Source organism: Lissotriton helveticus, chromosome 2_1 (genome assembly GCF_964261635.1).
Source record: "Lissotriton helveticus chromosome 2_1, aLisHel1.1, whole genome shotgun sequence".
NCBI lineage: Eukaryota > Metazoa > Chordata > Amphibia > Caudata > Salamandridae > Lissotriton > Lissotriton helveticus.
Window position 1 is genome coordinate 1,849,220,985 of NC_136059.1, and position 27,683 is coordinate 1,849,248,667.

At 42.8% G+C, this 27,683-nt stretch overlaps 1 protein-coding gene across 2 annotated transcripts in view; it reads left to right on the forward strand.

The window, feature by feature from the left end:
- Nucleotides 1-27,683, forward strand: part of SCLT1 (sodium channel and clathrin linker 1) — a 558,774-nt gene that overhangs the window by 2,210 nt on the left and 528,881 nt on the right. For both annotated transcript variants that reach the window (XM_078677643.1, XM_078677642.1), the window contains exon 2: nt 7,288-7,331. In XM_078677643.1, the coding sequence (XP_078533769.1) occupies nt 7,312-7,331 (20 nt within the window). In that variant the 5' untranslated portion in view covers nt 7,288-7,311. The remainder of the gene's footprint in view (nt 1-7,287; nt 7,332-27,683) is intronic.

Consider the following 27,683-nt stretch of genomic DNA (forward strand, 5'->3'; position numbering starts at 1 on the left):
GTGAGCGCTCTAAGTAAATGTTGTAAGCTGTGACTGCATTACTGACAGTGGTTCCAGAATAAAAATGTGTACACACATTTTCAAAGTTTAGCAACATGAGGCTATACATAATGCTCCCAGAATGCTGTCTGATTTGATGCAAATATTTGCAGAAGCTTGAAAGCAAGATTGACGATTCTTTGCTTTCAAAATAAAATGTTCATAAAAAAAAATTAAAGCAGTAATAAAAATATTTCACTTAACTACTGGTAATGCCAACATATAAAACGCTAAAACCTCAACCATACCTGACAGAACATTTCCGAATCAAAAAATGGGGAAACTGATTTAACTGAAAATGGGTGTTTATTCATGGAAAGATCTTATTCCTAAATGGAAACGGGTATGGCCCACAATGAATTGCCGCCTTTGTGGCCAAGGAGAAGAGTCACTACTCCACCTACTATGTACTTACCCAGCACTACTACCCATACGGTAAGCCCTCCTACGGCCATCATTGAAAAAAGAACAACTAAGGACTTGTAGATCGCCGTAATGAAATGCCTAGGAGGCTCATCAGTATAATTGGCATGCCAGGCAATAAAGTTTCTGAGCATAGCGGCAAATGAACTAGAAAAGAGCGATAGACAATTTGAATTGGCTGGGCATGCAATGTTATGAAGTGCAATTGAACCCTTTGCAGTCCTTTCCTCTCATGATGTTTGCTTCTCTGAAGGCAGAACTAGACAGATAATTAGAATTGGGAGTGATTGAGCCTATAGAGAGCCGCAGTGGTTGGCTCCAGTGGTGTTAGCGACCAAAGCATCAGACAAGGTAATCAGTTTATGCATAGATCTCAAAGATCTTAATGCAAGTATATGGGTGGACAGACACCCTTTACCAAGCATCCACAAGGTCCTCACTTCAATCAAGGGAGCCAGTTGCTTTAGTGTATTGGATTTACCCTCTGTGCACCAGCAAGTGGAGTTGCATCCGGAATCTCGCCACATCACCTCGTTTGTTACTCTGCTGCAGGCTTTCCAATACCTACGCAGGCTTTTTGGGTTAGCATCCGCTGCAGCCACTTCCCAAAGGATCACGCAACATGTTTTAAGAGACATACCTGGGATGCTGTGTTTCCAAGTGCTAAGGAAAGTACTCACAGAATTATCAGTGCAGGGCTCAGTCTTAAGAAAGAAAAGTGTTGCATTGATGTGGGTTCTGTCGAATATTCAGGTCACACCATCTCTCAGGATGGCATTAAGCCCAAATTGAATTTGGTGGAGGCTATACAGAACACGACCAATCAGACCAATGTGAAGGAACCTAAAATCTTTCTTGGGGCTCTTGGAATACTATTTCGAATTCATACGGAACTACGCCAGCATTGTGGAACCCTTAAGTAACCTACTCAGAGCCAGGACTCCATTTGTGTGGAACAAAGAATGTCAGAAGGCCTTTTCTTCTGTCAAAACGTGTATTCTAATAGCTCCCGCTCAGGGAAGATTTGACACCACCAAACCCACTACCTTGAGTACTGATGCCAGCAACAGAGGATTGGGCACAAGTCTTACCCGGAGAGTAGATGGTAACGAGCAAGTGGTTGCATTCACATCCAGAGCTCTTAAAGGTACTGAAAAAAAATATTCTGTGGTGGAAAAAGAAGCTCTTGCTTGCTATTGGGCAGTCCGGCACTTTAAATTCTTCTTATGGGGTATACCCTTTACTATCAAAACTGATCACAAACCCTTAATGTACGGTTTCACGACTAAAGGCTCTATTAGGCCCACCCCTAGGATCTCTAGGTGGATTTTGGGTTTAGAGGGACACAATTTGAATGTGCAGTATCTACCTGACACCTAGAATGTGGTGGAGGATTTCTTATCCCTCACTCAACTAGTAGGTGGAGAAGACGCTAGCATTGAGGACAGAGAAGTTGTACTCAATGTGTCGTGCATGAGCAAACAGGAGTGGCAAGAAGGTCTTTTAGCTGATAATGATATGGTCTCCCTTAAAGATTACATAAATCAAGGATTGCCAGATAACATAGGGAGTGGTACGGACCATTGTCCAAGTACTTGGAAGTCAGGCTTGACTTAAGTATACATGACAATACAGTTTACAGAGGGAAAAAGATTATTCCACCAGAGAAACTGAGAATTAAAATAATTGAACCTAGCACATGTGGGACATCTGGGGCGCAGCCTCACTAAAAGTAAAATACGTCAAGACTATTGGTGGCTGGGTATGGACACCCTGATTGATACTAGAGTGTGAGACTGTGTAGAGTGCATCAAAAGTGACAAAACGCCCCAGGGCAGGAAACCCCCTCTTTCTCCCATGGAAGTTCCAGACACCCCTTGGACCAAGTTAGCACTTGGCATAATTGCTCCCCTAAAATTTAAGGTAATGAATGAGAGGTTCATAGTCGTGTTAGTAGACTACCAATTGCGTTGGGTGGTTTCTAAACGCGTTCTTCAAATAGATATGAATTCTCTTATCAATTTTCTGGAAGAAGTGTTATTTGAAGAAGGCATTCCTGACAATTTAGTGAATGATAATGGAGTAGAGTTCACGTCTGATCGCATGAGGGAATTCCTGCATGATCTCCAGATACAGCATCACAAGACCGCACTATATTGCCCTCGTGCAAATGGGTTGGTTGAAAAGATGAATTTGCATGATCAAAGAATGTTTGCAGCGAGCTGAAGTAATAGGCATCCCTGCCAAAATAGCTTCACGCGAAACTTTGTGGGCTTATCGCACCACCTCTAATAGCATCACAGGTAGTTCTCCATTTACATCCCGTAAAGGTAGAATTCCTAAAACCAAATTATCTGCCGCATGGTTAAAAAAGGAGAAAAGATGCATGGTGAACAAGGATCTAATTTCCAAGAAAATCATTGAGCATCAAGTGAAGTACAAAAACAGGTATGACCGTACAAAACGTAAAGTCTCCAAATTTTTGTGAGGGACAATGGGTACAGGTGGATTTTCCTAAAGCACACAGGAAAGGTGGTTCAATGTATTCTGAGCCACTCTGGATAACTAGAGTGGGACGCAATGTGGTTCTTTTGGGAAATGGCCAAACCTGGGTTATGGATAAAATAGTATCACATTGGCCTGCGAGTGAATTCCGTGCTGACTCCAACACTAACAGAATCCCTATGAGCACTGATCCTCACACTATCCGTAAATCTCAGAGAACTAAAGTGCCTACTGTTTGCCACAACAACTTTTATGTCAAATAAGTACGCTTTTCAGAATATCATGTGACTTGTCTAGTAGTCAATTTTATCTCTGTATTTTTTATTTTTCCTTCCCCTTTCCTCCTCCCCAAGGTTAATCCTCTTTCCCTTGTTGGGGAGATGTGTTTTATCTATTAAATTGGTACAACCCACACCCTCTCCATGCTGTCACCATTGGAATGCTCTGTAATGGGTTGTTGGTAAGGTTCTACAGCTCACTACTACAATAGGAGCTTCAGGGGGAATAACAGGACAACCAGCCCCCCACTCAACAAGTGTCAAATCAATAAGTGGCTGTCCTTATTCGGATTCACAAAGTAATCTTCAATTTTTGATGTAAGGAGGGTTTGTATCTTTTCAGACCTCACCTACAATTACTACCATTGTTATATGGTTATCTCGCTATAGTGTATCTCAATTCAACTTAAAAACTACCATCGACCATCCACCCATGAACTGAAAAAGTGTGGAAAAGAAAAAAGGTACTTCACGGTTGCAACACCAAGGGGGGACAACTGAATGGTACTCGCCAGTGAAACCCACTTCTCATCATAGGTTACCTTTTTTCAAAAAGAAAAGAGAAATGTGTGTGCAATATAAAGAAGACCTCAACCCAATGAGAAAGCAGTGAGAGAGAACCAAGATATGATTCTACTTTCTAAAAATATGCCAGAAGAGTGCCAATATACCAGGACCCCGTGAGAATATAAAGGGATAATTCTCACCAATTAAAAATTGGTAAAGCTTACTTGCTTCTAGTAACTTTTATTCCTTTCTGTAAGCTTTCCCACATTAAAAATGGCTCATGTAGAACCATAATAGTCATTAATAGCCAACATGTTTCGTTGCTGTAACAGTTTTAAGCAACTTCTTCAGGGCTAGGGATCCAGAATACATTTTCATGGGAGGTTTACATCAAACCTACAGGTTGCGTCAAGATTGCGTACCTGCAACCTTAACAAAGGGGAACTGCGTCAGCTGATCGCGAACCCACAGGGTGACTGCCACCTGATCTTGTCACCGCGGTTTGTAACAGAAGTAACTTCACTCGTCCCGCGGGACGAGTGAAGTTACTTCTGTTACCAGATTTAATGGACTGAAATTAAACTCTAATACAATGGAGGTGGTCATCTTTGGAAATGATCTCTTTTTTTGGTCCCCAGGCTGGTGGCCAACGAATTTAAGCAAGTTACCAGCACCTGTAGTAAAGGCTAAAAATCTTGGGATAATCATAGACAACAGGTTTATCTTTGTGGAGCATGTTGACGCCCTTACACCTTCCACTTTTTTATCCTGAGGAAAATTAGAAAGATCCTACCTTTTATCCTAGTATAATTTCAACATTTGGTCATATCATCATTGATATTGGCCAGATTAGATTACTGTAATGGCCTATATCTTAATCTGCGGGCCCAGCACCTTAGGAAACTTCAGGTACTGCAAAATGCAGCTGCCAGAGTTCTCTCCCGTACACCTAAGTACGTATTAGTTAGGAAAACCATCAAACACCTACACTAGAATCCACGTTAGGCCGCCATAAGAGGGATTGCATATTGTTTTGCTATCTGTAAATATGTAGAAATGTATTATTTTGTGACTGTATGCCTGATGTTTGCCGTATAGGAAAGCTTATGCTCAAAACAGAAACCCTAAGTTCCCTATGGTGACACTCCAATGATAACCAATATAGGCCTCATTGGTTCACAAGAAAAAGGTATGTCAGATGCCACAGGTCTGATCAAATGTGAAAAGTTATGGCAAAAAAAGAAGGCCTAATTTATTTTATTTAGTATGAAAATCATTTGTAAAAGCTATTAAGTTATACTGCTTGTTAATTATGACATCCTGTTAAAGCCTTAGACAGGTATTTTGTTATGTGGATTGTCTCTAATTACCTCAGTAGTCAAGGGTGTTGGTGTTGATTGTCCCCTTTAACAAATTGGGGATAGAAGGTTTGCACTGTGATTATCTTTTCTAGACCCTCCGATTAGGTTCAGTTCTCTGCCACGCACTTTTCATAATAGTAAATAAATTAAAACTGTAACTAAATATATATATACATATGAGTACATAAATATACTTATGTAGAAGGGCCTTGGATACGCCCTCTTTTGCCACTGGGTTGTTCTTACTGCTGCTTCTAACCAAAACAGCATACGGCATGGGGCAATAGGTTAGCCCACTTCAGACATTAGCTCCCTTGCCCCATACGTGACAGCACATTGCCTGATCACATAAGCACCTCTGCCTGAAAATGAGCGTATTTTAGTGCCATAGCTAGTGGGCCAGTTCTTTGATTTGTCTTTTTTAATAGGTGTACATTCATTTCTTGACTTATCCTTTTTTTATTTTATTATTCTACGATGTACCACTGCTTATTAGACAGTGATACAGGGCTCTTTAATTGCTGCTCATTTAATCTGTAATGCATGCATCCAGTGCGGCCACCTCTTCTAAACCACACAGGTATTATCCGTAATGTATCATTATTCATTGCTCTGATCTGGCCAGCACATTGCTTCTAAATGTAATGGTCATGTTGGAACTTTACACTATGTACAATATCACTGTAAGGTGGCCTTGCATATCTCACATATTCTTGTTGAATGTTTGCATGTCTTTGTGTTGCAGATGAGAAAGTGGGTGAGAGCAAGGATGAGTCAATGGGTGGATGAATGAATGATTGAGTGTCAGAGTGCATTTATTGTGACATATTCAGTTCCTAAACTCACCAGCGACTGTAGGTGTGCTTTCAGTTATAAGCCAGACCTATTGCATTGCTAATACTTGTTGACATACAGGGTCGCTCATGGTATGTGGACCGCAACAATGACAATGCTTGGCCTAGCACACTTGTGGAAATTATTAACATCTGGGGAGTACCCTTAGCGTATTTGAAAAAATAAATAAAACACAACTTCCTGAAGAGCATCATGCACACTATGAAAGTCCCTTAATATTTAATGAGTGCCCTTTCAAAACCTATTTTTTTTTTTTTGCAAATGTATGTGAAATTGTGATTTAAAATGCACTGTGACCCAATTTTATTTCCCCACAAATTTGTGTGGGGTGAGTGAGGGCAGACGTGGACTGAACCTTTCCTGAAGTAGCCGGGCTTGGTTGCTAAATTAATGTACACTATTGCTACAATGCATTCTGTAATGCTGGCCTACTCTTAATCAATCAATGATTTGTAGAGCGCCGCTTATCTACCGTGAGGGTATTCAGGCACTGGTGGGGGAGGGGCTGTCAGTCGAATATCCAGGTTTTAGGCCATCTCTGAACCTCTGTAGGGTGGGTGCAGTCAGGGGGTGGAGTGGGAGGCCATTCCAGGTCTTGGCGGACAGGTAGGAGAAGGTGTGGCCGCCACTTCTGCTTTTGTGGAAGCGGGGCACGTGGGTGAGGTAGGCTCGTCCTTTGTTGTGAAGGGCATTATAGACGTGGGTCTGTAGTTTGAACTGCCACCTTTTTTGGATGGGGAGGCAGTGGAGCGCTCTGAGTTGGGCGGCGGGGGGGTGAAGTGGGCTCTTCTCAGGAGGTCGAGGATGAGCCTGGCTGCAGGGTTTTGGATGGTTTTGAGTCTGCTTCTATTCTCTACCTCCTGCCTGAAAGAGACAATGTCGCATTCCTCCCAAACGACAACTTCTCCCTTTCTATCCACGTTTTTGAATTTTCTTTTTAACATTAAGATTTAAAAAAGGGTTATTTTTCATTTTAAATTTGCTCGGAGTTTCTAAAGAAAGGAAATATGGTCGTTAGAGGAGTGATGTTTAAAATATTGTTTTCTTTTGGAAATTAGTATTTTTTGCGTCTCCCTCAAAGTTGGAAACACTAAGCATATGTGGATTTAATGAAGCTATCCAAGATTGAGGAGTGTTATGCGTTTTAGTTCTGATGTTTTTGACAAAACAATCAAGGGAATGATGTGTCCATTTTTATGCATGATCATTGGCACTGGGAATACGGCTGAAGTCTTTCTTTCGTACCTTCTGTTTGACATTCATTTTGTAGCTAGAGTTTGCCGTTTTTATTTTATAACATTCAAAATTCTCTGTTGCAGGAACTTGCTTCGAGAGAAGAAGAAATGGCGGAGCCAGATAAAAGGTAATTGGGATTTGTTCACATGTGCGAAAGCTGGTCTGTGGACAGTATTACGTAATGTTTGCATCTCCACAACGTGTTTTAATATCTACGGGTGTTCTCCTAAAAACATAAAAGTGTATATTGTTTGTTTTCTCGTTTATCATCTATCGTTTATCATCTTTAGCTGACAGGTATGGTCTGTAGGGAACAGTTTTTCCAAACTTGAGATCCTTTTTGTTATGGTGTTTCAAATTGGAGTCCAGTGGAATTATGGAGGGTAGCTAGAACATTCATAACTCAGTGTACACACGTCCTGCTCCTTAGGCTCCACACTCCTCCATCGAATTCTTCGAAGGGCTGCTAACATTTTCATTAAAAAAGTGTACCTTTTGCCTTATTACAAGATGTGCAAAATGAGCAGTCTCCCTTAAAAGTAGTGAGCTTGTAGAATCATTGACATGCCATACCCTTCCAGTGCTCCTCTCTGCCACCATCGAGTTCATGTTGGACTCTCTGGTGTATTTCCTCTTCAGTCTTTCTTTTGAAACTGTTTTCTGTTGCAGACGACCAGACTGATTCTGGAACCTATCAAGCCATCTCGGTTTTGTGTGGTTTCCGAGTTATTGAATTTTAAATTCATGGCCCTCACATAACCCTGAATCCCAGGTGGGACTAGTCTAGCCTTGGGATGTTGCGGCTTCTGTTGGTTGTAGTTCTTCTTCCTGATTCTGGAGCCTTTGAACCCATCTGTGCACTGTTTGCTGTGCCATACATATTGCATTTCAAAGCCACATGTAGTTTCCAGGTCTAGTTGGGACCGGTTGTCTCTCTGAGTCTATTGCGTGCCCCCATTGCTTACGGTACCCATACCATTGGAGAAACTTGCTTGCGATTTCCCCTGTTTTGAGGCATGGTCCCTACATTTTGGCACCCTCGGGCGGTACTTGTGCATATGCTGACACACTTCAGCGTTCATACTCCTTTGGTGACAGTCCGATCAGTTGGAGTGCTTACCTGGTTTCATCCTGTTCCAGCTATAGGGTGACTAGCAGTTTCCCGCTAGTAATGTTAAACTGGATGCCATGACTATGAATTAGCCTCGACTCATTGCAACCTACACTATGTTTTTATCAATGAGAACCCTGTTGTGTTTGCATTGTGTGTGTGTGTGTGTGTGTATGTGTGTGTTTTATTATTATTGGGTACAGGGTCTCAAACGCACTGAGTTGCCAAGCCTTCCACCTAAAGACATTAAAACAGAGAACCAGGCATATCATAGTATCCTGCTGTGTGACACCTCTTTCCCATTCATCATGTTCTGATTACAGAAATTCTGACGAATCCTGAAGACTTAACAGAACAGCCATACACTCCACCTCTGGAAAACATTGGGCATAGGTCTCAATGTTGCTTGATAATCTAGTGTTGTAAGCATACATTCTGGAAAAGTTTAGATTGAAACTCTGTTTTTGAATGTGATGGCACCTTCTATTTTTGGTATTTGTCATATTTTAAGTGAAATACGTTACCATCCTCTTAAAGTGGCCCTGACTGAAAGTAAAGCAGTGGAAGATTGAACAATCTCTAGGCTCTTGCTCAGGGCCTCTGAGCCAGGGACTAGCGATTGTCCAGACACCTCTGCGTCGGGGCCCTGAGTCAGATACTGGGCTCCCCAACAATCCCCATTCCTACTCTTCAGCCTTATGTCAGTGTCCCATTCCCAAGATTTCCTGCCCCCAGAAGTGCTTCGCTTGCTGTTTTGGGTGGAGATGGCAATGTAGAAATGTAATTGCTAGGTACAAAGAACAGAGGATTACAAGGCCGGGGGGGGGGGGTGAATTGAAGAAACTCAAACACATGATTCAGTATAGGGAGAGGGAACACCAACAGAGTATTCACAGAAAGAGAGTGAGGGTGAGAGTGAGATTGGACACTCAACAAGTTAGGATTAGCGCTCACTCTTGCCACCTCTAGGTCATCTTTCTTTTTCACATCTCTGTGTTTTCAAGTAAATCGTGACACAACAATGCCATATGATTGAATATGTTAGCATAGCTGGCTACTTCTATATGGTATTTTCCGCTCAGACGTTTATTCTTACGGATAAGACAGTGGCTCTACTGAATGATCTTCCTTATAGGCCATTCTCAAATTGAGTTATGTTATGTTACGTGCATATGTATAGCGTGTTTCTGCCATTTAAATGACGTTTATTCTTACGGATAAGACAGTGGCTCTACTGAATGATCTTCCTTATAGGCCATTCTCAAATTGAGTTATGTTATGTTACGTGCATATGTATAGCGTGTTTCTGCCATTTAAATGATACAATAAAACTTTTGTTATCTTGTTTTTTCAGTTCTGGAATCTTTTTTGGTCTATGGACATTATAGTTTCGAGAGTTTCTTAATGTTAAATGGTGAATAAGTTTGGGTAGTAGCTTCTGAGGGTAGACTAGAGCAACATATTTTTTAGTAATGGGTTATATTGAATAGTGTAGATAATGGGTTCTTGAATTTGTAAAGAAAGGGGCCCCTGAATCTTGGTTAACTAGCCAGGACAGGGAATATAATTTTTTTGAAAAAACACTTGGCCAAAGTACATTACAACATGCTCCGTCCATCACCACCCCCTTTTGTACCGCTTTTGGCCGCCATAAGTGTAGCAGGGTATGCTCAGACGTGAGTCCCTTGCTCACTTTGCCACTGGATTCAAGCAAGCCGGGCTGAAGACGGCTGTAATGCCAGAAACTGGTCTTCGGAAGCTTGTTTCCGGTCCAGGGAAGGCATGGCTTGGCAGTTCAGGCTGGACTGTTCCCATGAGGCACAGGGTCAGACTGATTTGCACATAGCCTTGTCTGAACTGGGGTGGCAGAGTGGGCTAAAGAACGGTGATGGATCAAACCCAGATCTTTTGACTGGGTGTGAGTGTTTGATTGGTTCAGATGCTCCGTCCATCACCACCCCCTTTTGTACCGCTTTGGCCGCCATAAGTGTGGCAGGGTATGCTCAGACGTGAGTCCCTTGCTCACTTTGCCACTGGATTCAAGCAAGCCGGGCTGAAGACGGCTGTAATGCCAGAAACCGGTCCTCGGAAGCTTGTTTCCGGTCCAGGGAAGGCATGGCTTGGCAGTTCAGGCTCGACTGTTCCCATGAGGCACAGGGTCAGACTGAGGTGGCAGAGTGGGCTAAAGAACGGTGATGGATCAAACCCAGATCTTTTGACTGGGTGTGAGTGTTTGATTGGTTCAGATGCTCCGTCCATCACCACCCCCTTTTGTACCGCTAGTCTCTAAAAGAGTCATAGATTTGACATTATTGTGTTATGTTGTATCTGAATCGCCATCCCTCTACTGCACCTTGGGTTAAGCCTTCTCTGCTTGCTTCCGCTACCTTGGGAGAGAAAAGTGTTAAAGGGAAGTAACTTGATTATAGAATTGGAATAAAATAGAGTTGCACAGTGTGAAACCAGGAAACCTGGGCTTATTCCTGTCTTTCTCACATGATCAAATTGTGTGATCCTAGGCAAATATTTTATTTTACTTTGCCTTCTCTTTCATTATTGAGTATCTGAGCACCCTGAAATACATTAGTTTAGGATGTGCACTGTACAAATCCTTCACTTGTGTATGATTTAATAAGTTCTAATGTTGTCAAGTGATAATAACCTAGGCGACTCAGAGAGTCCATATGACAACGGACTTGCCTCTTAGTGCACTATAAGGATGGGTCGAAGGAGGCCTGAAAGTGTCGACGTTCACCTTTGAAAATTATCATTTTAGGAAAATACTTCTCAGACCACTGATATAATCTGATGTACTAAGGTGTAACACTTCTGCATGGTAAACAAATACACGTCTTTTAATTTTTATAGAGACTTTATCACAGTTTTACACGTTTGTTGCAAGATATCTTGTTCCTAAATTTAAGACGGGCAGGGCACCATATTTGCTTCTTTTCTCTTACTTCAGTTAACGTATAAATAAATGCTTGCCCGTTTATTTCACATCTTTCTGAATGTTACTTCTCTTTCGAGTAAACAGCAGCCCAGTGCTGCTTTTCACCAAGAGGCCAAATGTGAAGTTCAGGAGAGCCACAAGCGGCCTCATGGCCATACTTTTGAGTATCACTGGTGTAGATCATCATTACTATTTTTACCTCTAAATCCAGTTTGGGAGAGATCCAGCAGGTTGTTACTTTGCAAAATAATAGTAGAGCTGTCTGCTGACTAATCTTTCCAAATCCTTCACCAAATATGGCAGGAGAGAGATCAGACGATATTTAACATATAGGATGTGTCCGCACCTGCTTCCATCAGCAGTGGAAGAACAAGAACATGCTTCCAAGTCGCAGGATACTGAGCTACATTCAATGATTTATTCAGAAATACTGTTAGCCGAAGACTGAGAATAGGGACAAGGCAGGAGTAAATAAGGATAAAGCAGGGATCTAATAGAGAGCCCTACTTTACCTCTAACATGGTGTCTTTCTCCATCTCACTGGCTAATTCAGAGTACAAGATAAAGGGGAGTGTGCCCGGGGCTTGTAAATCCAAATGCTGCTGGTGGGCTTGAAGCACTGGTTGTGGCACCCACAGAAGCAGCCTTGTAAAATGTGTCTAAGGTGTGCCATTGCAGAGCCTGTGTGCAGTTTGGTACTGCCATGCTGACTGGGCAAGTGCACCCACTTGCCAGTCCCTAAACCTTCCCTTTTCTTCATATCAGACACCCCTATAGTAGGCCCAAGGGCAGGGTGCATTGTAAGTATAAGGTAGGACATGCCTTGGTGTGTGTGGCATGTCCTAATAGTGAATTTACAGCCATTTTCGTTTTTTCCTATTGGAAGGCTACCTGTTCTCCATAGGCCAGAATGGGCAGTTAGATTATTGCATTCTTATAATCCTAACTGACTCAGAGAACATGGTGGAAATTCGAGTTTAGTATGCCTGTACTCAGAATGATAAAATAAATATTTTAATTAAGTTGGTTTTAACATTGTGTTTGAAAATACCCCTTTTAGAAAGTAGGTATTTTCTTGTCTAACTATCCAAAGCCTGCCTCTGCTAGGTTGTGTATTCCTTGTCTGGAGTTTGAGTGACAGGGGTGGGGGATTCCAGGAGACAGAATGAGTCAGTCAGTGGTGAATAGAGAGATCTGCATCTAGATGGGAGGGAGGAGTAGCACCTGGGACCTGAATAGGACTGTGCCCGCACCCCACAGTGCTGGCTTCACCCCCTGCAGTGCGTCTGATGTCTCTGCCCTGCACTGTGAAAGGAGAGCAGCAATCATGTCAGCAAAGTGCTCCAGGGCTGTGCTTTCCCTCCACAATGCTGGCTCCACCTCCTGTGGGGCGTCTGATGTTTCTGCCCTGCACTGTGAAAGGAAAGAAGGAGTCGTGTCGACAGAGTGCTCCAGAACTGGTTTGGACTAGGCAAAGGCCCCTCTGCCCTCAGAGGCCAAAGGATTTTGGGGTATAAATATGGGGACCCTGATCCCAAGATATTAAATCACTTTTGTACTACAAGAATAAACCTTTGCTGAGGAGAGGAACCTGAAGAAACTGAGGAGAGACTATTCCTAAGCTGAAGTGCTGCTTAGGGGATTGGCCTGCAGTGGTTGCCTTACTGCCAAAGAGAGGAGAAATAACTTTGTGTGCTTTACTTTCAACTTGTGAAGGATCTCCAAGGGCTTGGAAAAGAGCTTGCCTCCTGCTGAAGTCTCAGGGACAACAGACTTCAAACCCCAGCCCCCCCCCCCCCCCGAGTTCATTGGAAGTGCCTGCTGCTGTTTTGGGCCTTCTGAGGGACTGCGTGTCGTAAGGAGCTGGAAGCGCGACTCAACGAGGAAGAAGCGTGTCGCCGTCGCTGCTGCTGCCATCACACTTCTGAACAAGGGTGTCGCCGCTGGAGCTGTCGTATTGCACCGCATCGAGAGAAGTGTCTCGCAACGAGGAAGAAGCGTGTCGCTGTGGCTGCCGTCCCATCTCTGAACAAGGGTGTCGCCGCTGTTGCATTGCACCGCATCGAGGAAAGCGCCTCGCATCCCCGGAGAAGCGCGCCGCCGTCGGAGCTGCTGCCGTCGCATTTCTGAACAAGGATGTTGCTGCTGTAGTTGTCGCATTGTTCGGAAGCTTCTCGCAAACGTCGGAGAAGATTGTCGCAGCTGAAGCTGTTGCCGTCGCATCGCTGAACAAGGGTGTCGCCGCTGCAGTTGACGCATCGAATCGAAACTCCTCGCATCATCGGAGAAGGGTGCCGCATCCGGAAGATCTTGACGTCTTTATTTCTTTGCACCGGAACTTTGCCGCATTTCCATTGCTGCAACATTACTTGCGCAACGGATCGTAAGGTACATTGACGCCAAGTGTTGCATCTTAAGAACTGAACTGAACTAAGCTAAAACTACCATCTTATGTATAGTATTGTGGATTTCTGTCGTTTAATGGTCTTGTGTTAAGTCTATATAAAGAATACTTATTTTTGATATAAACCATTTGTGGTGTCCATTTGTAGTGTTGTCACTGGGTTACTGTATGTGGTCACAAATGCTTTACACACTGCCTCTGAGATAAGCCTGTCTGCTCGTGCCAAGCTACCAAGGGGGTGAGCAGGGGATATTTAGGAGTGTAATCCCCTTATCCTGACTAGAGGCAAGGGTCCCTATTTGTCACAAGTACCTACCTGTGCCAACTAGAGACAACCAAATCTAACATGGCCCCTTCTATCTTTTGAATGAGCTGTACAAATCTGCATCACATTCTCCAAATATCTACTCCCAAGAATCCAGCTGATTCTCATAGTGAAGAGAAAAGTCTCCAATAGGAAGCAAGTGGTCAGACTTTAGTACAGTTGGTGATAGCAACACAGATCTATCTGCTGCCAGCAGGGAATTGTAACCAGGGGCCCGAGTAGTGCTCCTCCTAATTTGGAAGTGGCATTAAATGATATTTGGGAAATGATTACTTTGACAGACTCCATCAAGGAGTCGCTTAGCATAATACACTCAAACACATTCTTATAAATTATGGCCACTCCCCCACCTTTCCTTTTAATGCAGTCACTCTTTAACATACGACAGCTGTAGAGATGACAAGTTGCAAACAGACCTAATGGAATGGCTTGAACTGTGCTACTCCGCCCTCGACTCCGATACTTATGAGAATGACCAACTAGAGCCTGAATCAGGCGAGAGTGACCCGGGTGGGGTGGTTAATGAGCCTGGAAAACAGTAATTGTATACAGAATACCTATATGACTCCGTTTAACTACATGTATCTATTGTGATCCTTTAATCTTTCCTCATTGTCATTTGTAACTCGTACAATCGGAAGAATATGGACCAATGGGTTCCTGCCAATGTGCACAAGAAAATAGAATTCCTACTGCTGCTGCATTGTTTGTTTTTCTGAAATAGGAAAACATTTAAAATAAAGTTTTAAAAAACAAACGTATGGTAGCTGACTGATACTGCCATAGGTAGATCCGTGGTGGTGAAACTATTGAGCCATGTTTCTCTGATGAATACTAAATCTGGCCTCAAACTATAAATTGCATGGGATGTTTTGGAAGTGATTTAGAATTACAGTAGAGACAGCTTATTGAGAGGTCCCCACCCCTAAGGTCCATAGAAGATTCATAAGTGTCCTCCCCATAGGGCCACCCCCCAGCATTTCCACACATAATTGAATGTTGTCTCTTGAATCCCATCAAGGGCTTCCTTGGTTCGTACAAAGCCACCTGCGACTAGCTTAAGAAAAAGGGTTGAATATTGCCCCAAGGGCACCGTTGTAACTGTTTTCATTGTTTTAAACATTAAAGGTCATAGTGAGCAAAGCGTCGATCAACTACATAATGAAAGTATATTTACCGGAGTCAAATCCGGCAGGGGTCCTGGTGACATCTGGGCGCAGATGGCTTTGCCTTTGCCATGCCAGTGACTCATCTGTTGCGCCCTTGTTTAAATCTATAATGGTAGTCTGCCCACAAGATCGCTGACTCTCCTCCTTGTCCCAAACTAGAGGAATGGTGCAGGGATTTATTTGAATGGGTTGGAGCTGAGTAGGCACACCTTAGGCAAACACGTAGGGATGACAAAAACCAGATTATGTACTCTCCTGGGGCATTATGATACAAGCAGTGTTAAAGTTTCCAGGTGAAGCTCCAGTGGAGACGACGGACCGAGAGGTTACGGAGGTGGCTGGGATGTGCGAGAGGAGAGGGTCAGTGACGTAGCCTGAGGGACATTTAGGGTCCACGTGACTTTGTCACGGCATAAATAGAGGAATGAGAAAAAAGTAGTTGCGTAGGCGAATGGACGCAGGGGTTGGGGACGGGTGGCTTGGTATGTTTAAAATATAGCTGGCCATTACAAGATACGCCTCTGAGTTCTATTTTACTTGGTTGCAGCAAGACCTTGCTGAATTGAGTTGGACTTTAAAGCTACTCTTTCCCTTGTTTTTTGTCTAAATGTGTTCACTGTGAGGTAGATATTGATTTTGCAGCACAAGGGACGGTTTGGGCATGAGTGCTTTTACTGGATAATGCTTTAGATCATGATTATAAGATGTAAAACAGCATGGCTAAGAAATGCATTTTTGACAATAATTATGGCTTGTTGTTTGTTATGCACTTTGAAATGACAATAAAGAAATCAAAAATTAAGAAACACTCTCCTCCCTGTCTGACCCCATGCCCAATGTGGGAAACGAAACAAGCTTTAGAGGGACCATCATGATATAACACACCTTCTTCATGTCCTTAAAACTGGTTGCCTGAAGTCAACAAATAAGCAGGATCGAAAAGTCAAAAAATATTTAAAAACACAGTAGGAGTCTACCACACATAAAAATACGTATCAATCAAAATACTTGGCAACATGCGGAATTGGTGAAAAAACAGTCATATGAGTAGATATGTGTGCTAAAATACTTAGCTTTTTGCACCATTTACTTGAGTTTTGTGGTTGTCCATCACTTTGCTTGGGGTTGCTATTCACTTTGAAGTAATCTTTCCATATTATCAGCTTTGATGCAATGCTATGAAAGTATGTAAGAACTGGATTTCCTACGTGGTAGAGAGGCCATTCTTCCTGTGCTGAGCTCACTCGCAGGTAAAATGTTTTCTTTGAGGAATTCTTGACTTACCATTGATAGCGTGGCCCGAGCAACAAGTACTACAAGACAATTACACATTGCAAATGTACAGCAACCCCAAGATTACATTCAAGTTAGCTATGTCAACTATTTGAATGAGCCCAAAATCAAGTAAATCTGAATCCGTGGGCAATAGCTAATCGGTGATACATTGTGTGGTAGGGCAGGTTTGGTTGCTCATCCTAGTCACACATTTTACTCGGGCACCCTTTAAGGCTCAACAGTGATGGAGGAGAGTTGGATACATGTTGTTGGTACACCTCTGTCAGATATTCTGATGGACTGGAACTTGGATGTCGTTTGCGGATTTGTAGCAAGTAAGCAAGGTAACGGACTGGTTGATGGTCAGTCCCAATGTTAACCTTTGCACTTAGATTTTTTTTCTTTAGCAGAGCAAGATCGGAAGTTGTGGTTGTTCAGATATCCACAAAGCCAGACACATTTTTCACAGTCCTGAAGTAGGCTTGGACTGAACGATCAAAAGCTTTAAGAGGAAAATGTGGAACCTCTAGCCAGCGAGGTCAAACCATTTTCTGGCAGTTTTAGCAGCTTGTTCCCAGTTCTTCAGAGCTGAAAAATTTGCCACTTTTAGAAAATGTTTTGCAGAAAGCTCCACGCTTTAAGAAATGTCTTCTTGGATGTTAAGACACAGGTTCATGTTGTGGAAAAAGTCCCCAAAATTCCAAGTTAGATCCATAGCCAAATGTCCACTGTCAATTGCGTTGCTAGTTCTCTTCAAGGTGGATGATGTTTGTCTGCAGCACCTTATCACTTTCCCTTTTTAAGAGTGAAGTTCCAAGAGGCAAGGAGGCTTCCCTGGACCCGACCTAGGTTATTTTGTCGTCCTGGTTTAGCAAAATGTTATCTTCCCTAGCCTTCAGAGCTGCAGTCCAGTTCACAATAAAGGTGGAGACAATTCTCCCTGCATTCTTCAATTGAGTAGGTGGAAATAATTTCAGGATGCAGCAGCCGTCTTTTGTTATGAGTCATAACTCAAGCTAACAGAGGGTTTACAGTTCATAAAAGATTAACTTGTCTTTGATTGTCAACAGCCTAATAGCCAATCAAATTAAAGTTCTTACCGGTTTCATGCTTAAGGTTCTCCACAGCATGACCCATTTGTGTCAGAAACGTGATGTAATGGCTAGCTAGTGTCCTATGTGCCTTGGTTAACATATATAGTTGCCTCACACATTCCCCAAACTCTTCTCCAGCTCTCTCCAAACTCAGCTTCAACCCAGAGAGGGATAATGAAAACATCTCGTCTCAACCCCCACATGTAAGATGCAGCTGTCCCTACCTCATCTTGCTAAATGCTCTATTGCTGCTTGAAGTTACCAAGTGCACAAATAGAGCAAGTGTCATAGCTGCTGTTGACTAGCCCATGAGGCCAGGGTGTTTGTCTGTCTTTTATTTGAGATCCATTGCACTATAACAGGAACAGTACTGAAAACAGACAGAAACATGAGACCAGGACCTAAAAACCAATACAATGGCTGACAAGAAATACTGCAACTAAGACAAAAAAAGCCATGTTTTTAGTAATTTCTGAACAGTGGCTAGCTTAGAAGAAATGTACATTTTGAGAGGGAAGGCTTTCCAGTGAATGACTGCCAAGTTAGTAAAGGAACAGATGCCTGTGCAATCCCTGTAAATAAGTCTCTAGATGATGGTAACCTGGTTGTCTGACCTAGGTGTTCTCGTGAGCTTATAGAGACAAATTCTGTTCCTAAGAGGGCCAGTATGATAAAACACCTAGAACACGTGGCACAGTAGTTTTAAAATGGCCCTCTTATACACGGTAGCCAATGAAGAGAGAATAAGCTGGTGAGTACAGAGGCTCTCAAGACTAAGCTCTATAACATGCTGCAGTCATATTTTGAATAATTTCAAGGCGTGTAAAGAGGTTATCGGCCATTGCTACATATAAGGCGTTCCCATAGGTGAGTTGGCTTTTAATGAAAGTCTGCATTATAGTGCTTCAACACTGGATCGAATCCAATTAAAGATGCTTCGTTCAAGTCGCAGGATACCAAATTAGCTCCCACATGTTGTATTGACGTGTGCTCTCATGGGAACGGAGTCCTCTATTAAAAATTCCAGATTCTTAGCTGCTTTCTTGGGAATAGGGGCCTGTCCCAAAGGGTCTGGCCACTAAAAATAGTTCCAATTAGAAATATATTTTCCAAGCAAGATGATCTCGTTTTTGTCTCCATATCAGTCTTTTAGCTCAATAGAAGGCCACAGAAAATCTGAATCAAAGAGGTCGAAAGCAGAAAATGAGTATGAAATGTTTCCGTTGATTTAAAAAAAAATCACGTGTAATTACCTACATCCTGCAAAAACGGAGTATGTAATTCTAACTTACCAAAAGATAGAAGTTATATTATATCTTGTTGGTTTGAGAATGCTACCTGCATGGTGTACATTCAGCTTCCACTGCCTTAACTGCCTGACTGCAAGTATCGGGTATCCTGATTTCCGATTTTGGCCCCAGCCTCACTCTAATTGTATGTGTTTGCGAAGTCCTAGGTCTCGCCTTCAGTGCTGGACCTGTCCTGTTAACTGAAGGGGCGCACAAAGGATGCTGCCATTTGACCAACAATGGACTAACATACCTGTTATGGGTATAGTATGTAGAGCGGTGGTAGAAGCGTACCATATTTGTGAATCATTGGCTCTGACCAGACATTTTCTATCTGTGCCTACGTGCCCACTGGTGAAGTTCTGTTTCCTTGTATTAACCCAGCTCCTAGCGCTAACATCCACCGAGTAAAGGGTCCTGTGAGTTGTATTTTGGAAGCCCTTGTTCTGTTCATGTGCACAAGATGGAGGTGAGTTTTTTTTTTCTCCCCAAGAGGATGGTAGTGTATTGTTGATATAGCTGTAGGGACGAGACCTAGACACTGAAGTAGTGGGAGAGGAGCAAGGGCTCTTTTACAAATTGTATTAGGTTCTAGACAGGCTGCTAATCGATTAGTCTTCTGATCACTGCCATTCAGTAGATGTATGGTGTAAAGAATGGGACTGCAGTGCAAGGTGAGAAGGGTCTTTAGATGAGGCCAGCCTTTTGTCTCTTTCCCTGATGACTGTCAGTGTGGCCACTGAAGAGCTAGGTGCAGAAATCTCAGGCCTCTTTTTGCCTCTGTAGTGGGTACTCCAGACTGGAAACTATCCTCCTATGAGTAGCATCACTCTGCACAAAGGGTGTGTCTGGAGAATAGCCAGAAAGGAGAGAAGTAGGAACATCCACCCCAAACTGGTTCTGAAAATGCAGACGCAGAATACACATACCCTGTCTGTTTTGACTCTATGAAAGTGGGAACCACTGACCCATTTGGTGGTCCAGTTCCAAGTTCATTTCAACCAAGGAAAGGAGTGTTCCACAGAATACTCGGAGGACTGCTGTGCAGGCAGAGCTGGTGTTTGACTAACAGCAAGCTTCCCAGAGTTAAAGGGGCATTGCCTGGAGTTTGGCCTTGCTGGAAATAGCAACAATTCTCACCTAAAGTGCCCTGAAGCCAACCTGCAGCTGAGTGAGGGATGGAGCCTGCTAACCGTACAGAAGTGTGACTGATCTGAAGCGGCAGAGCAGGTTAACCCCTGGACCTTTGTTGGCCTGCCAGCCGAAGGAAGACTATGGAGAACGATCTGCATGCCCTGAGGCGTCTAAACTGCAGTCTGTTCATGAGGATGATACCCAGTGAAATCCCAGGCAGCATCCATTCCCACTGCCACCAACAAGTCTCTGCCCAGAGTATTACTAGCAGCTGACTAGAAGTACCATGTCGAGGCGGTATGTGTTGCCATTGAGAAGATTGTTGTCAAGTGGCCCATGCCTCCACATTTCCAAAAACTCCCCCTGATGTGCTTTGAAGCTTCACCTGTGATCCCTTTAGTGGCTCCCTTTGCGCAGCTGTGACCTCTGCTTGGGCATACAGCAGACCACAGCTCACCTGTCAACCAGAAATGACACCTGCAGCTGAGGACGTCAGAAGCTGGCTCACGCTGGTGTTCCACTCAGTCCTCCTTGGACTGTAGATCAAACCTCCAGCCAACGTGTCTCTCCCAGAAGTGGGAGAGAAGAATGACGCGTCATTAAGGAGCCAACTGGTGGTACCCGACTTTTAACTGAAGCGTGAACTGGGTGAGACGTAAATCTGAGATTTGCCAGAGGCACTGAACACTGAAACTAATTGTCAGAGCAATATGCACCTAAGCCTTGTGGGTTGCCTGAGAGACAATTAACTTGGGGGTGGGAAGGCTTAACTAGAATCACCCAAGATGTAAAACACCCAAGACAAAGGGGGGAGGCGGGGTGGGCCAAGTGGCGCTGTTGCCTTAGCACCCAGACTAGAATTGTGGCTGTTTTTGATTACTGTGAAGTATTGATTTTTCAGTACGTAGATTAAAGTGCTTTTTTAAAAATCAAAGTAAAGCACTGGGTTGGACATTTATTTATTGCACTGCTGGCTGACTGTTGTGTCCTGTGTTCATGTTCCCCCAAACTGCCTGGGTGTGACTTAATGCGTGACTTACTGCTTACCGCTGCTAGCACTGATATTCAAGTGCTGAATGGGTTGTATTGGGCTCAGTTTGGAGAGCCTTAGCAGTATTGGGCCCAGGATATTGAGGGCAAATAACCCTAAACCCTACGGCTGAGACCCAGGAGGCCCTGCTCTCTACGTGGTTCTCCGAATTGTGTTTTATTCTCTGTTTTTAATGTTGCACCTTAAAATGCAATTTGCCATAGCTTCTGGTCAGAACCTGGCCCTTTTAGCCAGTGTTCAGGATTTAAATGTAAGGGGGTCAAAACATCTCCATTGAGCCTCCATCTGCAGTGGAGAAGTGTGGCTCAATGGTTAGAGCGGCAGACCCTGATGCAGAGGTCTGGCTTGGGACCAGGGTTCAATTCCTGCCTCGGCTGGTCTCGGTGGATCTTGGGCTCATAATTCCCCGGACCTGATTTCTCGCCTCGGTGCCTACTCTAAGCATGGGTCCCACGCTGCAACTCTGGGCAATAGCTTGCTTAGTCTCTACAACGGCCCCCTACAGCGCTGGGGATGCCTGGTTGCACCCTGGGGATGCCCAGGAGTGAACATTTCACGGGGAAAAACCAGGAAGGGTTCCCTAGCGGTATGAGTACAGCGCCAGGACACTCCGTAGTATCAGTGCGCTTTACAAATACGTCTACATTTACATTTACATCTGCTATTCGGAAACTCTACTGCTCTATAAAATGCTTCATGCACTTTAAAAGCTAACTTACCAAATTGTTTCATCTGACATTTTAATTACAAAACTGTATCTACTTTTCTAAGCTCCTGCCTACTGCCCCCAGATCTATTGTTTTACACACAATAGATTGTTCTCTATGTTTTAGTGTAGGGTACTTCTCCTTAATTCTGAGATTTGGCTTTTCAACAGCAGCACCCAATTATTGTGGATATTACAGCTTGCCTACCAGGATGTCAGCTATGCCAGTGTAATCGTAAAACTATTTTCAATGTTATGACAGCACTTGCAACTGGAGTCTGTATAGCAGGCTCACCTAACTACTAACATACCGGACATTCAATGGAAAAAAGATGGAGGAACCACGGCAAAAAGATGAAGTTCCTACAGATGCCTGCAGAGATGAAAGCTAGGTGAGAACTGCTCACCATCCTGGAAATTCCTTCCACTAAGCCAAAACAAACTGGCCTTTTACATTGGTGTAATCTGTGGCTTGGCAATATTCCACCGTAAAGCCTTTCTACAGAAATGCACCATCACAACAGGTTAGAATTCTCTTTTCATCTCTATCAGTCATCTTAGTGGTCTGTTTAGAGTGTGACATTAGTTCCAACCTAGTAGTGTCTCCTTCTCTTCACAAACTACAAAACAGCAAAGATCTCCATTTCATTAGTGTGCTAAAGAAGTTTCCTGTGTATTAGATGGCTATTATTAAAAGCCATGGATTGGCCTCAACCTTCCTGTTTAAGTTTTGTCAGAACTGACCAATGCTTACTTGTACAATATTTCTCCACAACCAACTACTCGCTGGAGTCTAGCTACTTTGGCCTTGCTGCAGTTCACAGTGCTGCATCAGGGTAGCCAAGGCCTTCAGACATTAAGATGTTCAGTTAATCACCTTTGAGTGGTTATTTCCTTGAAGTCAGTTGTGCTAATGGTGTATCAATTCTCCAGTCCCCTTTAAGAAACCGTTTGTAATTCCCAGTGAGGCTTAGGAAGCTTTCCTCTGGGTGTTGTGAGGCTTCCATGCTTCCAGTAGCCTAGATCTTTAGCTCAAGAGGCAGTACGAATTCCTGCCAGCTCTATGGCCTTGTTTGCCAGGCCTGCATGCTGCAGACCCTGAGGAGTCTAGTCATGTGCATTTATGTTCTATTAGTATTACTTCATATGTGCCTGCCACTGGCAACTTGTGACTATAAATCCGGTGAGAAATAATACCTTCTTTTTCTTTTTTTATAGTTCTTTTTATTAAAGGAAGCATCAGCCAAAATCACATTACAGAGGGTCAGTCAAAGCAGCCGAGCATACATCAGGGGTTACAGGATGAACAAAACTTGCGACTGTAAAGGAACTTCACGCGGAGGGGGAATCATCAAGCCAGCATTCAGGGGTGGTGTACAAATTTCAGGGCTTCCAAACCAATGACCACTTTCGAGGGCGTCCCCTCGCGAATACCTTCTTTTATTGATGGCTCTCATTATTGTAATTGATTGTGGCTGCATTTTGTGGTAAATAAAATTGAAAATACTATGAAAAACAAAAAGCATTTGATTTCCACCACAGTTTCATAGCATTGCTGATGGCAGACTTGGTCAGTAATAGTAGTTTTTGGCAATATTAGCAATAATATGCTTTGTAATTGAAATCTGTTATTAGTACAGTGTGGCTCTGCTGTACATCCTGCTAGTACTGTAAAAACCCAGTGTTAGCTCTGGCTGCAGTACCAAACCAGTAAATGTCACTGCCCATCATAACCTGGACTCTAGATGCACTTACCTTCTGGTGGTTTCCCATCCCCTAACGTTAAATGACAACACTGAGCACAGTGTCTTTCTGAAAACCCTCGAAAAGCTGTGCTAACCAGTACGAAATTAGTTCTCCAGCTCAAATCCCTCAAGTAATAGCCATTTTCTCTTACGGTTCAGCAACCCAAGGTCTTGCGAGCCTTTGCTTTTAATTGTGCTTCATACTTTCTTTTTAAAACTTATCGTCTGTTTTTTTTTAAAATGAACTAATGTAGCAAGATAAATTCCAGGAAAATCGTAGTTTGATTGAAGTAGGAGTTTATTAATAAATAACTCCACCCAAGCGTGAAGCGTCCCTTCAATGGAAGACCAAACGGTGACTGACAAACGTCGTTGGAACCTCCATTGAACGGACCCACCACGCGTGAGTGTACATTTAAAACACAACAATAAAACACACGCGCATGACATATTCAATGGATAACATCACGCGTTCCTCGCGCGATGTACTCTGGCCACCACAACTAACCAGAACGAAATTAGTGTTGTCACAAGGAGAATCCAATTATGTGCTCGTTTCACATTTTGCGGGGGGGGGGGAATAATTCATACTTGTCTGTCATCTTGCTTGGCTGTTAATTTCTGTGCGGTCACCGCTCTTGTGCGCCGCAACCTCATTTGTGACCTTTCGCTCCCAAAACAAGCCTGTCTGTGCCCGAACAAACCAGAGGCCAGGAATGCTGCCTCTGTTTCCCCAGGTGGGCTCTCTTACTTTGCCTCATAACTGTTTGCTCTTCGACCCCCTTTCTACAAGAGCTTGCCCCCTCTCCCTGACCTTGATCGAGTTGCAGGAATTCGAAAGTGCCCTCACTGCAACTTCATGGCTAACCTCCTGCACCTGAAGGCTCTGTCCACCTATGTAGACCAACCAGTGAACCTTAATTCTAACTCCGTCCAGGATTTCAGTGGCTACAAGTTCTTTCACTCAAGTGCAACTTGCTGGTGAAGCATCATTGGGACATTTTCAACTTTTTTATAGGTCATGGGCCCGATGTGGTCTTTCTAACAGAGAAGTGGCTACATTCTGTCTCGGGCCAGATGTGATTTGAGCTTTATCCTCATCCTTCTGGATCCTAAGAATGGATTTCAAAAATAAATACAGTTGTGGTATCGCCATCATTTTTAAAGAACACTTTGCGTGCAAAATTGAAACGTTTTGAATCCCTGACTGTGAAGCACTTCTCTTTTCACTGTCACTAGCTAAACACTTTTGTCCAGGGCCCTTATATATCACCCAAAATGCAATGCGGCTAACTGGAGTTCGGTTATTATGAAAGCTCTTTAATCGCTTATTCTTAAATGCAGCAACTTCACTATCTTGGGTGACCTCTGCATTCATTTTGACAATGTGACCTGTACCATGGGCTCGTCTGTGATAGAGGATTTTGCTGCTCTTGACATCCAGATTATTGCGAAGTTCCCTACTCATGTAGCTGGTTATATGCTGAATCCTATATTCACTACCCTCAGTAGTATACAGACTGACCAGCCAATCCCCTCCTACCATGGTCTGACAGCTTCGCATTCCCATTCTCACTCCCTGCTCTTCCAGGGGCTCTAACCTGAGACAGCTAGATGATACCCACTGGCAGAAACTGGTCGAAGCACGATCTCCCTGCTCTTAATTCACTACTTGAAGCTAATTGTCCCATACTGAGTCACTCCCTTGAATCGTATTTATGTATCATAGATGCTTAGATCAGATCTTCATTGGAAGATTTGATGTTTTGTCCTCTACCACAAGTAGGAAACAACATAGAATCCTCCCCCTGCCCGATGGTACAACGACTCATTACACCAACTTAAAAAACTGTGTAAAGGCCTGGAGAGAACGTGGCAAAAAACATATAATAACGAGGATAAACAAAGATATAGGATGGTTTTAAAAGACTATCAGAAAAAATGTCATGCTACTAGAGCTCAGTTTTACTCTGACGAAATTACTTTGGCAAATAACTGCCCTAAAACTCTCTTTAGGGTCCTTAAGAATCTTTCAAACCATGCTATTACTGCCCCATCTGCTCCACTCTCACAAGCCCAACGTGACAAAATTGCAGATTTTTTCTTTAAAAAAAATAGAAGACATTCAGACCACCTTTTCAGGTATATCCATAGCTAGCCCTTTTGAAGTTCCTGCAAGCTCACCCTGGATGATTTTATTCAGTTAGATGTGTTTTCATTTGTCTTGCTGCCACCAGGCCAGGCTCTCTGCTTGAGCCCTGCCCCCTTTTGTATTGAGCAAGCTGTCCATGCCAATCATGGAACAACTCATTCAACTCTTGAATGTTTCCTTGACTGAAGGCAAGTGTTCCTTAGCGTAGAAATGGGCCTTAGTTACACCATTACTCAAAAATCCAAACCTTGATCCTCTCACATGGACATACTACAGGCCCACCTTGCTCTAGCCAAGGTGTTGGAGAAACACGTCAATCCGCAGCTCATATCATACACTGATCCAAATAGGATATTGCACCTCTCGCAATCAGGCTTCAGGGCTGGCCACTGCACTGTCAGTCAGTCAGTCAATCCACTTTATTCGATTAGTTAAAATCACAAAAGTACAGAACACATCAGGGACAAACAATATTACAAAACATTTAGACAAAATATCTAAAACAATATACAGATAAAAACATTCTGGCTAAAATATTCACAAATTTTAAAAATGTCATATTAGCTTGATAATCTTATTTAGACAAAATTTATGATCTGATTTCTATTTTTTTTTTTTTGCCGTACAGCAGCAGCAAGAAAAGAAGCAATGTTACAAATATCTCCTGGGTTGCACAATGTCTTTTAAAAAAACTAACGCAGGTCTCACCTGGGCAAAACCCATTCCTCTCAAGATAGGTACCAAGAATTTCATTCGAATATTGGAATAAAAATGACAAAACATCAAGAAATGTAAAGTATCTTGGGTTGAGAAATTGTCACACTGACAGGGTTTTTCACCAGTCGGTAAATCCCTCAATAGGATATGGATCAAATTGAAACGGAGCCTAATTAGGAGCCAACGATGGAAAGAGTTATTCACCATGACCAAGTAGGGTTCAATAGAAATGGTTGTTTTTAACAAATAGTGAGCCTTAACTAGAGGTTTGGATAGCTCCAGTTCTTCTCACTCCAACATTAGTAAATTCTTGAAATTCAATTTCACCCACAGGACATCCGCCTTCCGAATCTTTTCGGGAGCCTCATACAGTCCTGGGCGTCCTATTTTCGATAAAATACATTTAACATAGGACAGCCACTTAATTTTGGGAGACTTATCTAAATTAACACAGTCCCTCAGGATCCGCTGGTTCAGGGTTAGCTCGGGATTTAGCCAAATTATGAGCCAACAAATCAACTGCGCTGTGCTCAAAATATCAGAGACATAGCCTAGCCCCAGTTCCTGATGTACAGCGTACGTTGGGGTAGATTGTGGTACAAATAAAAAGATCAGGGAGGTCTCCTTACAAATCCAATTTAGGACAAGGAGCAATGACCAGTATTAAGAAAAAGTCCCCATATTTCCAAACCTGGAAAGACATATACACTGCAATCCTTCAAAACTCACAAACCCGTTATTGCCATAAACACATTTCTAATAAACCACAATAGAAAAATGATCAAAAAACAATTTAAAATGATATTTGAAGAAATTTACAATTTATTCAATGTTAAAAAACAATACAGTTAAAATTGTGTCAATACACATGAAGAACAGTTAAAAAACAAAGTTGTTGACACAGCGTTTCGGTTTAGTTATAACACCTTCATCAGGACAAGGTTCTGATTTAAAGAGAAACATACAATTAGATACATGTAATATTTTCTTTTTTTGTACAATCCTTATTCACATAGCATACAGTTATAGCACTAAATTCTGTATTTAACAAGAAACAATCATGCAGGGCACTCTTTTTTATCTTTATTGATTTCCAGAGTTTGGGTTTTGAGGCGAAAAAACACTATCACTGCAAGATCTCTTTATTGGAATCTATTACTCCCAATAAGGCATTCATGTACTTCATTCTGCATACCTTATAGAGAAACGAAATTCTTTCAACCTCAGTTAATCAATTTGAGGTCTTCTGCTCGTATTCAGTTAGCGTCACCTTTCAGTAGATAGGCACGGTTAGGTAGATGTCAGGATTTTTCTACAACATAACCATTCCTTTATTTAAAAATAGATTGGATCA